Source organism: Sphaerodactylus townsendi, linkage group LG16 (genome assembly GCF_021028975.2).
Source record: "Sphaerodactylus townsendi isolate TG3544 linkage group LG16, MPM_Stown_v2.3, whole genome shotgun sequence".
Lineage (NCBI taxonomy): Eukaryota > Metazoa > Chordata > Lepidosauria > Squamata > Sphaerodactylidae > Sphaerodactylus > Sphaerodactylus townsendi.
In genome coordinates this window covers 14743887-14756452 of record NC_059440.1, presented here as the reverse complement: position 1 = coordinate 14756452, position 12566 = coordinate 14743887, and the positions used below count along the sequence as shown (strand labels likewise).

Below are 12566 nucleotides of genomic sequence, written 5' to 3'. Positions count from 1 at the left end.
AATAGAAGCAGAGCGAGATGGGTGGGAGGATCCAGTTGTGTAAAATCAAAAATCCAGTTTGCTTCTTGTATGTTAAAATACGGAGTCCTTAGGGCAGCCGTAAAACCAAATGCATCTAGCTTCTCCTGATTTTCCAAGCCCCATAAAAAAGAAAGGTAAATGCCAGCAAATGCTAGCCTAGTAGCTTTTGGAAACCTTTGGTGACTGGTCTGCAAGCCTCTTCTCCTCTTTCTGGTAGCAACTGCACCTAAAAAAACATGCAGAGGGATACTGAAATATACTGTGAAATCTAACTCTTGGATGAAAATCTCACAGGTCTGTTAATTTCTGCAATTTAGAAATCCATGCCGGGTGACCTTTTTTTGGTAACTGACATAGGAGACAGAATGGAAGTTCTCAGCCTGTCCTATTTATAGCAGTTCCAGAAATAACTCTTGCAGAATTCGATATTAATGCACAATTCAAATTTATTTGGGGGGCAGGGGGACAGCACTCTTGTCAGCTTAATGACAAATCCTTCAGGCTCAGGTACTTCCTTAAAACAATCACTTGGTGTGCAGCTTCTTGCTTTTATCTTCAACTTCCTGCATCACAGTTTGCAATTTGGTGGCATTCCCCTTCAAGAAGACGAAGCTTTCTTTCAGGTTGCTGGCCCCGTGTACTCGGCAGACATTGTCGAGGCCGTCAAACCACTGAAGGATCCTTTTGAGCTGCTCCTGGGTAGCCTTTTGCTCTTCCAGCTCAGTTTTCAGAGCCTGCTGGGCAGATATTTCACCTTTGACGCGGTGCTCCAGGTGACGGACCTCCTCTTGAAGTTTCTCAAACTCACTTGCAGTGTAGTGGTACTGTTCCTGGCATTTGTGTTCAGGGAGCAAAACATTTTCCGGAATACTCAGCACCACCTGTAGCAGCATTTGTTCCATTTTGCCAAAGAGCTGGTGGAAATGATTCCTCGTGTAGGCAAGGAATTTCTCGCTGCTTCGACGGATAGAAGAAGGCGTCAGCTTCGTGTCGTGCATGCTCTTCAGTTTCTTCAGGACCACCTCTTCGATTACCAGCATCATGTGGAAGAGATGGTCTTGGAACGCAAGGTACACGCGCATCATGCATGTCTGTGGGGTGAAGCCAAAGAACTGGGTTTCGTAGATCATGAGTTCTGCCGACATCTTGATGAGGAAAGGGAAGACGCCGTGTAAAAAATCTGCAAACTGGAACACACAAAAAAGTCTGAGACAGTGTACAACTTTGGCTGATTCTGCATGGGCAAAATTGAGCGGGTTGAGGCCCTTTTTAAAAGCTTTTTTTGTGGGGAGGGAGTTCCTACAGAACTTGCCCCCCTTAATGCTTCTAACTCATTCTATTTGCCCGACTATTCTATTCTATTAGCGACTTTTTTCTTTAACCCGGGTTTCAAACTCTTCCTGCTTGCCATTCAATCCCCGCTCCCTTCCATCCACCAATATGGTGGATTCCCCAAGCGGCTGCCATTAGATTAGATACTCTAATAGGTAGTCACCATGCAGTACAGGGAGGTGGAGGGATTTTCTTGGGATGGATTCTGGGTGGGGGGTGGATTCTTGGTTAGGGGATTCTCTGGTGGAAGTGGGTTCCCATTAGAGTGGATAAGAGACTGACCAGTAAAGAGGTGGTAGACAGAAGAGAAGAAATTAAAGATTGTGTTATGGTTTCTCTGATAATATCAGAATATTCCATTGAGATCCACCTTGTTATGATTATATTAATGGAGTTTTGGGTAGACGTCCTGTATTCTTTTTTGCTCTGTTTCTATCTGTTTCGAATTCTTTTTGTTTCGTATGTTTTTTCTATGGGTGTTAATTGTACTTTGAAAATTAGTACAAAATTACTAAATAAAAACGCAGTAAATCAGTTCACATACACCTGACCTCGCACCTGGCCTTCCTTTGCTTGATATACACCTTACCTCGCGCCTGGCCTTCCTTTTCTGAGGACAGGCCCAAAGCTCAACCGCCTCCCGACTCAGGGTTTCCCCTTCCCGCCGTATTCAAACCTTCTCGCGTCAGTTTCAAAGAGCTTGCCCCGCCCCTTTTCGAAATCATAGAGAGCTATGGCAGAAAGACGCTCAACATTTGAACTTCCGATTAGGGTGGAAGTCCTCCCTCGGCCACCAAAGCTCCTGTTACGAGGCTGCTCTGGGCAAGCGCATCACTATGGTGCTGGACTTTGGACGGCGGGCGAGGCGGTACGAGTCGAGCCTCTGTCCCCACCTCCACGCTTCCAGAATGGCTCTCGATTGGACGCTAGCGGGAGGGCCTTGACGGCGCTGAATGGGTGAGTTTAAGCGTGACGTAACGGGAGGTGGGGAAGCGGTGTTGATTGGCTGCCCGCACGGCCACTGCGTGAGTTAGTATTGGTCGCGGCTGAGGTGACGTAATAAGGTGGGAGAGCAGCCGCGGCCAAGGCGCCAGGATGGCGTACCGGACCTTCCGCCAGGAGTACCTTCAGATGCCTGTTGTCACCCGGGCCTACACCACCGCCTGTGTCCTCACGACCGCCGCCGTGGTGAGTGAGGCGAGGACGGGGCTTGGCTGCTGGGGCCTAGTTTGGGGGAGATACTCATTTGCATATATTTGCATACGACAGACCTAGTTTGCATAGTACAGCCCCTTACGATGGGACCGACTTTGCATAGGGGAGTAAGTACTATATACATATATATGTACTACATACATACATACATACATACATACATACATACATACATACATACACAGTACACAAACACATATATGTATATATGTACTATATACATATATATACACTCATACATACATACAGAGCACACACACACATATATATGTATATATGTACTACATACATACATACACATACATACACACACACACACACACACACCCTGTGCCTGGTGCATCCTACTGTGCCAGATTTTGACTGGAGAGGCTGATATGCTTATATTAGCATATATTTACTTAATATCTCATCTGAGAGTTTTCCCTATCATCAGGCCCTAGGGTAGGACTTTTATAGTTTCATATATAACCATTCCCCCGCCCCTCTTTCCAGCCTTCCAGGTCTTGTGCACTGTATTTGCATCCTGAACAACTGCCTGTTGATTTTTATTTATTTTTAATATTTTATGAGTCACCTCTCTGCCAAAACAAGTGAACTGGATTATAGTGGGTGTTCTGCTTGTATTCAGTTAAATAGCAAAACTCATTGAGGGGCTTTGGGCCAGTCCCGGCTGAATGCTAATCTTTCGATGCGGAATTGTAAAAAGGTTTATATGCTGGTGTAGAAAGTACAGATCGCTCTTTGATTCACAGAATCCAGAGACGTAATTGGCTTCTGCTCAGATTATGGATGTTAAAATTAGCAGAACACTGCTGAGAAGATTGTGTTAATGCTTTTTATTACTGCAGCGCTTGTTTTGTATGCACACTGAGATTGGCATAGACCTGTCAAGATATTTGTATGTATATATACAGGTTGCTGAGTGAGCTTCAATCATGTAATCAGGTGGGATCTAGTTTTTTCGAAGCACATGCCCTAATAAGTGCATTGGTAAGATGTTAATATGTGAAGCAGACATATAAATCTGAGAACTAAGATGCAAAGTGGGCTTCCAATAGTTTGTAGAGAGCTTCTAGGAAATTGGTCCTAGCTGTGCGCACAAAAGCTGAGCGTCACTGCCCTACCAAATCTTCACTTCCTTTTGTATTCTCATCTCTTTCAGCAATTAGAATTAATCACGCCCTTTCAGCTATACTTCAACCCAGAATTAATATTTAAGCACTATCAAGTGAGTACCTTTGTCTCTTTTTGGTAAGCCATTGATTCTTAAAGCGTGTTGTTTAAACTCGGCTTAAACTTGTTTAAACTTGGGTTTGTTCGATGAAAGGTCATGGTTTTCAACAAGTGGGAAGAAAAAGTCACTTTCTAGTTGGGAGGTGTTGTGGGATTGCTGCCGTTAGAAATGATGACATTGCTGGTGGGAAGCAGCAGTGCTGTGTATGCAGTGCTGTGTATGCCACATCTTGAGACTTGATCAATAGGGTTGTCATCAATATGCAAATTATACACAGGTGTATATATCCTTATCCAAACCTGGTGATGCAGTAGAGCGCCTATAACACTTCCTGGCTGTCTTGGTTGAATGACTGAGAGGGAACAAACTGAAACCAAACCCTGGAAAGGCAGAAATAATTCTGGTTGGGAAGGTGGAAGTCTCGAAGCACATAATCGTCCTCTCTTTCAAATGGGCCTCAACTGCCCCTTGTTGATTTAGTTAAGGGACTCGGGATTATACTGGACCCAACATTTTTGCAGAAGAAACAAGAAAAAGTCATTGCAAAAAAAAAGTCTTTCTTCTAACTCAGCCTAGCTCGATAAACTCTTGTTGTGGAGAGAGAAGGGGAAGGGAAAGGGGAGGTGATTGTAAGCTGCTTTGACCCTTTTTAAAAGTAGAGTATAGTGAGGTATAAAAAAACAACTCTTCTTCAATTGTGTGTACAAGAATGTTTTATTTTTCTTGTACCACTGCTTTCAGATTTCTTGAGAAGACAGTAGAAGAGTTTTCCATGTGGTTAGGAAAGAAAAAAAATCACCTTTTAAATATGATATGATTTGTTTAAACTGATTTGAGATTTCTTTGAGATGTGAGTTTAACTATAACATTCAAACTTCTACCACACATTTTGTCTTCCAGGTATGGAGGCTGATTACCAACTTCCTTTTCTTTGGACCAGTGGGATTTAATTTTTTATTTAATATGATATTTTTGTATCTTTTTTGTTGTTGTTCTTTTGAAGCTTGGTTTAAATCTTATCCTCCTTTCTTCCCTTTTATGTTCCCAACAACCCTATGAGGTGGAAAGGAGTTTGTAAGCCCCTTTGAGACTCCTATAGGAAAGAAAGGGGGATATAAATCCAACCCTTCCTCCTTCTTCTTTCCTGACATTAAACAAAATTATGCACTTTGTAGTGACTGAAATGTGGGGGGCAGCCCCATCCACATGGCTGGGTGCCCAGATGCAGCACTGCAGCAGCCCCACTGCACCGTTCCCAGGAGGGCTTTACGACAGTTTGGGGAGCCAAAATGGCAAACCACCCACTGTCAGAAAACCCAGAGTTTCTGATGGGGAACTTGAGATAGAAGCCGACTACTGGTAGCTTCGTCCCTAACCGTGCCTCCAGAACGCCCCTGCGAACCCAGCGCAGGAGCACTGGTGTGCCATACCCTGCTGTGCCCACCTGTTTTAGCCAGCCCTGTTATCCGCTCACCAGCACAGCCACCCCTCTGCTGGGGCAAGTCCCCAAGGGAGCGCAAATCCACTGGTATAGGCCTACCCCACCTCCAGTGCTGGATTCATCCCTCCCTTTTGGATGGAGCCATTATTAGACTTGCTGTCTTAATGTTCAGATGAAACATTTCCTCCCCTAATATATGAAAGGTTTTTTTAAAAAAAATCCTTAAGATCTAATTTAACTTAATTAGATTTTTCAACCGCCCTCCCCCAAAGGGCTCAGGGCGGCGTACAATAGTTAAAAATACAATTCCATATAAATAAGGAAAACCATTAAAATTATAACATTGTAATACAGAACAGATGGCGGCTTTTCCTCCCACTTCCCCCCTTACCCTGGCGCCCACAGGGCTGGATGGAAACAGGGCTGTTTTCAGCCCGGCTGGCCAAATGCCTGGCGGAACAGGTCCGTCTTGCAGACCCTGCGGAAGCTAGTCTGCAATCTCTGCGTTAACCTGGCATCAAGAATTTTCCTGACCTTTGAACCTCAGATACCGCTACTGCCGAATGCTTGAGGAAGGATCGTTTCGAGGTCGGACAGCAGACTTCGTATTTATGTTCTTTTTCGGCGGCCTGTTAATGACTGTATCCTTTTGCTGTTTTAGCCAGATGTTGGAAGCATCACAACAGTGCTTGGATAAATTTGCAGGATTTTTCCCCCCAAGGGTTCATTACTGGGAGATCAATCATGACAGACAAGGTCCGCTAAATTACAGAACTACTTGGTTGCCATTGATTGGCTGTTTGCCACAACGTGCAGTTGCCGGAGAGTTCTGGTGGATCTGTAGGTTCTGTTAATCCGCTGACACATGCCAAGGCAAGCCCCAACAGGACCGCTCGCTGCCTCAGACTCAAATGCAACACAGAGAGGATCCTTCTCTCCTGTAAGACAAGCTCCTTTCCCTTCCCCCCTCACAACAAACACCCTGTGTGGTAGGGTGGGGCTGAGAGAGCTCTGAAGAACTGTGACTAGCCCAAGGTCACCCAGCTGGCATGTGTTGGAGTGCACAGGCTAATCTGGTTCACCAGATAAGCCTCCACAGCTCTATGGATAGTTCTCTGGATGTTGAACTTCAGAAGGGGTAAAGTTGTAAATATGGACTGAGACCTCAAGAACCCTGCTAGGTCAGATCAACAGTGTCACTAGAATCCATTTTAATCTTAGGGAAGGAGCCATGTCTCAGGCAGAGCATCTGCTGGGTGAGCAGAAGGTCCCAAGTTCAATTCTTGGCATACCCAGCTGAAAGGCTCAGATGGTACGTGATGTGGAAGTCCTCTGGGACCCTGGAAAGTCCCTGCCAGTCAGAGTCAACAATACCGAAGACCGTCCAAGAGGCTGTCTCAATATTTGGCCTCAATATTCATCTATTCGGTCTGTTTCTCATCATAGCCCAATGTCTCTGGGAAACCCACAAGCATAGCATGAAAGCAGCCGGCCTCCCCAGTCTCCACCCGCCGCAACAACTATTCATTGACATACTGCTGAATCTCAACATTCCATTTCGCTACCAAGGCTGATGGCTTCTGATAGGCCATGAATTTCTCTGGTTCCCTTTGTAAACCATTGGTAGTCACACAACTTGGGACTGCTGAATTCCCTAAGCTCGCTGTGTGCTCCATGCCAAAGCCCTTTCTTCAGTCTGTCCTACGTGAACGGTGTTTTCAGAACTTCCCTAGGTCTACCATAAGTGCCAAAATGTTCAGCTGGACTTAACAGCATCCCTTCTGACTTAAAACGGAAGGGTTTTGAGGACGGAAAGCGACAGCTCCAGACAAGCAGCTCTAAACTTTAAATTTTCTTTTTCACTGGTTCACAAACACCAATGATAGTTTGGTGTTTTTTTTAAAAAAAGGAGTGGGGACAAACGGTGGCTTTGTGTGAAATGAGCCTTCATTGTTGTTGTTTTTAGGTTGGGTTTTGTGATACGTGGAAGGAAAAGAGAAAAGTTGCACTGGGATATTAAAAATCTTGTTAGTCGTCTTTTATCTTTCTGGGGAATTCAGATTTTAAAAGTACAGCGTGGCCTTCTGAGGGCTGTCAAGACGCCCAGATAATTCTTGCTCCTGTTTTAGTTCCACTTTATTTATTTATTTATTTTGCTAGCTTCTGATCCTCATGGATGGAAACACTTTGAATAACTGCAGAAAATTATGCAGGACGGGGCCAGGCCTTTCCTCACTGCCAACATGTGCCGTGACCCTTTTTCTTTGACAGCCTCTCCACCAGATATTTGGGCTGTTTGTCAACTTGGTTTTCTTAGGGCAGGCATTCACTATAATGCTGGTATACGTCTGGAGCCGCCGGAACCCTTTTGTCCGCATGAACTTCTTTGGGCTTCTGATCTTCCAGGCCCCGTTTCTTCCCTGGATTCTCATGGGGTTTTCACTGCTATTGGGCAACTCTATTATCGTGGACCTCCTGGGTAAGCCGATGATCGTTATTTTTGGCCTTCTTGAGTCTTTCTGAATTCTTTTGCTTTTACCATTTATTTTATTTACTCCACTTATATGAAGAAGAGTTTGGATTTATATCCTCCCCCTCTCTCCTGTAAAGAGACTCAAAGGGGCTTACAACCTCCTTTCCCCCCTCACAACAAACACTCTATTGTGGTAGGGTGGGGCTGAGAGAGCTCTGAAGAACTGTGACTAGCCCAAGGTCACCCAGCTGGCATGTGTTGGGGTGCACAAGCTAATCTGGTTCACCAGATAAGCCTCCACAGCTCAAGTGGCAGAATGGGGAATCAAACCCAGTTCTCCAGATTAAAGTGCACCTGCTCTTAACCACCTCGCCACTTCACCCACCTTTCTCCCCAAAGTGGCTATTTCCCAGCCTGGATTAGTCTTCCACCCGGTGCTGTCATAGAAAGCACCCTTCTAGATTTACAGGTGGTTTGTTTTATACCTCATGCTAGAGTGCTGAGTGAGTGAAATGAAACAAAATCCAAAAATGTTATTTGACCCAGGTGCTCCTTTGTGGGAGCATGAGAACTCCTGCAGACGCTATTGTAGCTTTGTATGCTCTGCGGCTCAGAGTGGTAAGTTGCAGTACTGCATTCTGAACTTCTCATGATCTGAGCTTCATCCCTATGGAAGTTGGTTTCAGGTAGCCAGCTCAAGATTGACTCAGCCTTCCAACTATCCGAGGTCAGTAAAATAAGTTCCCAGGTTGCTGGGGCTAAATTGTAGATGACTGGGGAAGGCAGTTGTAAACCCTCCTGTTTACGAAGTCTGCCTAGTAAACATCATTATGTGACATATCACTGTATGTGTCAGTAATGACCCAGTGCTTATACAGGGGACTTCCTTTACTTTTCACCTATGAATCCTTGTGCACATTTGCAGAGCACCACTAACTGTGACCTCCCTCCCTCCCAAGACAATATTTTCAGTAGAAATTTACAATAAAAAGGTCTGCCTCTTGATTCTAGGTATTGCTGTAGGCCATATATATTTCTTCTTAGAAGATATTTTCCCTAATCAGCCTGGCGGAGGAAGACTGCTCAAAACACCATCTATTCTGTAAGTGTCCTCTTGGTTGGCTGTTGGGGTGGAAGAGGGAGAAGGAACTGCCTGAAACTGTTCAGAAGTACAAATGCCTGTCATGCTGTTTACATGTCATTGGCACCAAGTCAGAGCCATAATGTTTTGCAGCTGGAAAGCAAAGGTGCTATAGTGTTGCGAAGCACATATCCGAAGCATTGCCTCTGGTTGCTACATAAAAAGTCTCCGATCAGAATGAAGGATTGCCACAACCAATGAGATACTGCTAGGAGTCCTAGAAAAGTCAGATTGTGAACCCAGAGCAGGCAGATGGGTAATCTGTCTTAGCAAGAGCAGGTGAACCTGTTCGTTTTTATTTTGCTGTCAAATGGTAGTTGACCTAAGGTGACCCCATAGGACAGTGGTGGCGAACCTTTGGCACTCCAGATGTTATGGACTACAATTCCCATCAGCCCCTGCCAATTGGCCATGCTGGCAAGGGCTGATGGGAATTATAGTCCATAACATCTGGAGTGCCAAAGGTTCGCCACCACGGCCATAGGACCTTCAAGGCATGAGACTTTCAGAGGTGGTTTGCTATTGCCTGTCTCTGCATAATGACCCTAGTATTCCTTGGTGATCTCCCATCCAAATACTAACCAGGGCCAACCCTGCTTAGCTTCCAAGAGCAGGTTAGCCTAGGCCAGGGGTAGGGAACCTGCGGCTCTCCAGATGTTCAGGAACTACAATTCCCATCAGTGTCTGTCAGCATGGCCAATTGGCCATGCTGGTAGGGGCTGATGGGAATTGTAGTTCCTGAACATCTGGAGAGCCGCAGGTTCCCTACCCCTGGCCTAGGGCCCTAGGCTATCCAGGTCAGGGCAGAATTATCATGCTGCCAACATTAGATAGGAGTTGCCCAGCTGGGCAGCTTCTGGCCCACAATCTCTGATCTGCACCCTACCCCATGCCCGGTTGGTTATACTTTGGCCGATCTCTGTTAGCAGCTGTTTCTTTATTCGGGTCTTGGGACAAGATTTGATTTATGATTTCAAATTAATTTTTAATTTGATTCCATCCCAAGGCTCACTAGATGATATCACCTTTGCCCTTCACCCACCAATAATGTAAACACCTGCATTGCCAGTATAGTGAGACTGTTGCAGAATCTGGCATAATATGATATGTATTCGAGCTCATGTGAAAAACTATGGCCATTAACTTTTCATGCAACAGGGAACTCATAGTTTAGAAATCTAGCCAGGGAGTAGTCCAATGGGTGCATGATATTTCTCCAGTTTAGAGGCTAATCAGATATGGAGTCCTGTGGAAGAAGGTGAGGTTGCAGAACATTTACATTATTAAAATCCATAGGTTGGTCAGCAATAGCTCTTTATTATTACTTTGGGGGTTGGGAGGTGAATCGGGCAGACCTTGACGTATGCCATTTATCATTTGGATAACAGAAAGAGATGATACAGTTAAAGGAATAGAATACATAGTCACTGCAATAAATAACAGCATGAGACACACAACAAAGAATTCAAAAAAAGAAGCGGGTTAGTGAGCTATAGAGATCGTGACATGAAAATAAATTTGTATTTGGTACTGCACAAACACAATGTTTAAAAAAGAGTTCCCTGTCTGGAAAGGGATTAAAAGTCCTAAATTAGACAGGAAAATAAGATTGGGGGTGGAGAGAACTTTGCAAAACGAGATGCTATCCAGGAATATAAAGTTCTCTCTTTCTGAACACTTATGTTTGCTTCCTAGGAAAATAATATTTGATTCACCAGAAGAAGACCCCAATTACAACCCTCTTCCTGAAGAACGGCCCGGAGGCTTCGACTGGGGTGAAGGTCAGCGCCTTGGAGGCTGAACGGAGAATCCTCCAGAAGGGACTATGCTAGAGAACTATGCTGGAGACCCTTGTGGAAAGGCTTTCTGGTGGCTTTTCTGATCGGAACATATGAAGCACTTTTTTATTTGAACAAAAAAGTGTTCTTATTGTAAGCGTCTTCACATACTCATATTATTGGGGGCTTTTGCTGCGTTGGCTGGTTCTGAACTATCTAAATGAAGCCAAGAGTAACTGCAGATGCACTTTCTTGTCAACCCCCAAGTTAATGAAACCATCTGTGTAAAAATGGTATTTCTTAAGATTTTCTTTTTCCAAAATGTATTTGATACAAGGGACTCTACGGAAAACGTTAGAAGGGGAATAAACTTTTTTGATAGATTCATACCCCGCAAACGTGCTTTATTATTTTTTAAACAGCACCGAAGAGCTGGTTTTGTTTATCAGAGCCAAGGCAGATTCTGAGGGTGACTTGTGGGCATACTTATTAATGCTTAGAAACACAATAAAACCAGTCCTGTGGCCCCTTGAAGACTAACGGCATTGACTGAAGAATACGCCTGCAAGAGTCAGAGCTCACCCTTCAGATGATATGAAGAAAAAATCATTTTCCAGCTCTATGTAAGAAAAATTATTGGGGATGGGGAGGAATTGGGAGCAGAGAGGCTTAGTGTGAACCTCATCATGTATCTTTCAGATGTGATTCTCTGTGTAAGGGGCTGGAGCAGATCAAGTTGTTACATGTAATGGCGGATGAGAAAGGCCCGAAATTCCAGCTTCTGTCTTTCACCGGAGTACATGAGAGCCAGCGTGGTGTAGTGGTTAAGACCAGGTGCGCTCTAATCTGGAGAACTGGGTTTGATTCCCCACTGCCACTTGAGCTGTGGAGGCTTATCTGGTGAACCAGATTAGCTTGTGCACTCCAACACACGCCAGCTGGGTGACCTTGGGCCAGTCACAGTTCTTCAGAGCTCTCTCAGCCCCACTCACCTCACAGGGTGTCTGTTATGGGGAGGGGAGGTGGGAAGGAGAGAAAGGGGGGATATAAATCCAAACTCCTCTTCTTCGTCTACAAATAAACAGAAATGTTAAGTAGGGTAAGCAACAATTAATGGAGAAAGAAGAAATAGGAAGCATAACTGACATCAGTAAACGGTTATAGAATGAAACAACCTGTCAATGTTGTTTTTGAGGTACCACAGGACTTCTGTTATGTTACACAGACTAACAAGGCTATCAGTAATGATTGGCAACAGGGCCTGAGGTACCTGAAAGGCCTTTAACTCTTTGTATATACATTTAAAATGTGGTGTTAGATCTGTTCTTGGAGGTCCTTGATTCATACCTTATCTCTTGGGTGTGTGCTCAGCCTTGTTCACTAGGAATTAGGGCCCAAAGTTCCATATCCTGGCCAGCATTACTATTTTATTTAATTTTAAGGTTTGGTACATTGGAAGAAATGTACAGTGTGGCAATAAGGCAACCAGCAGCTCTGTGGACTTGTTTCAGGCACAGAAGCGCTCTTCTCTCTGGGTGCAATCCCAATTCCAATCAGTGCCCTTGGCTCGGGAGAAAACAATGTATTGAAATATTTTAACACCTTTTGTCAATATGAATTTAAGGCCTGTCAAGGCCTCTGACACCTCCAGAAAGACTCCTTCAGTCAATCAATCATTGTTTTATTACGGGCATAGACTGGCACACAGCAAATAAGATACAATTTAAAAGATAAAACGTATTTGGTAAATATGCAGCTAGAAGAATCTACTAGCAGGAGAAAACTGGAAACACGAAAAGGTATGGGAACATAAAGGGGATATGATAAGAGCAGCAGTCAGGAACTGATTTATTATTGCAAAGAGGGCAGCCCAACTTTCTGCAGCGATTAATCCCGCGATTCGTTTAAGGAGCAGATATAAGGGGCAT

The 12566-nt window shown here is 44.5% G+C and overlaps 2 protein-coding genes across 2 annotated transcripts; one reads left to right on the top strand and one right to left on the bottom strand.

The window, feature by feature from the left end:
- Positions 1 to 449: 449 nt before the first annotated feature.
- Positions 450 to 2150, bottom strand: MIS12 (MIS12 kinetochore complex component). Its single transcript, XM_048519021.1, has 2 exons — positions 1943 to 2150; positions 450 to 1208 (listed from the first exon to the last, which is right to left on the bottom strand). The coding sequence occupies exon 2, from the start codon at positions 1164 to 1166 to the stop codon at positions 546 to 548; it is 621 nt and encodes a 206-aa protein (XP_048374978.1). The 5' UTR covers positions 1167 to 1208; positions 1943 to 2150; the 3' UTR covers positions 450 to 545.
- A 246-nt stretch (positions 2151 to 2396) lies between these two features.
- DERL2 (derlin 2) lies at positions 2397 to 11027 on the top strand. Its single transcript, XM_048518989.1, has 7 exons — positions 2397 to 2541; positions 3734 to 3799; positions 4706 to 4779; positions 5794 to 5887; positions 7530 to 7725; positions 8731 to 8821; positions 10556 to 11027. Exons 1-7 carry the CDS (start codon positions 2449 to 2451, stop codon positions 10659 to 10661), a joined length of 720 nt encoding a protein of 239 aa, XP_048374946.1. The 5' UTR covers positions 2397 to 2448; the 3' UTR covers positions 10662 to 11027.
- Positions 11028 to 12566: the final 1539 nt, after the last annotated feature.

Bases quoted from the DNA above. Each gene is read 5' to 3' on its own strand.
- DERL2 (XM_048518989.1), top strand. From the start codon at position 2,449: ATGGCGTACCGGACCTTCCGCCAGGAGTACCTTCAGATGCCTGTTGTC. The intron at 4,780-5,793 runs GTATCTTTTTTG...TTTGAACCTCAG, and splicing joins TTATTTAATATGATATTTTT to ATACCGCTACTGCCGAATGC. The intron at 7,726-8,730 runs GTAAGCCGATGA...TCTTGATTCTAG, and splicing joins TATTATCGTGGACCTCCTGG to GTATTGCTGTAGGCCATATA.
- MIS12 (XM_048519021.1), bottom strand. From the start codon at position 1,166: ATGTCGGCAGAACTCATGATCTACGAAACCCAGTTCTTTGGCTTCACC.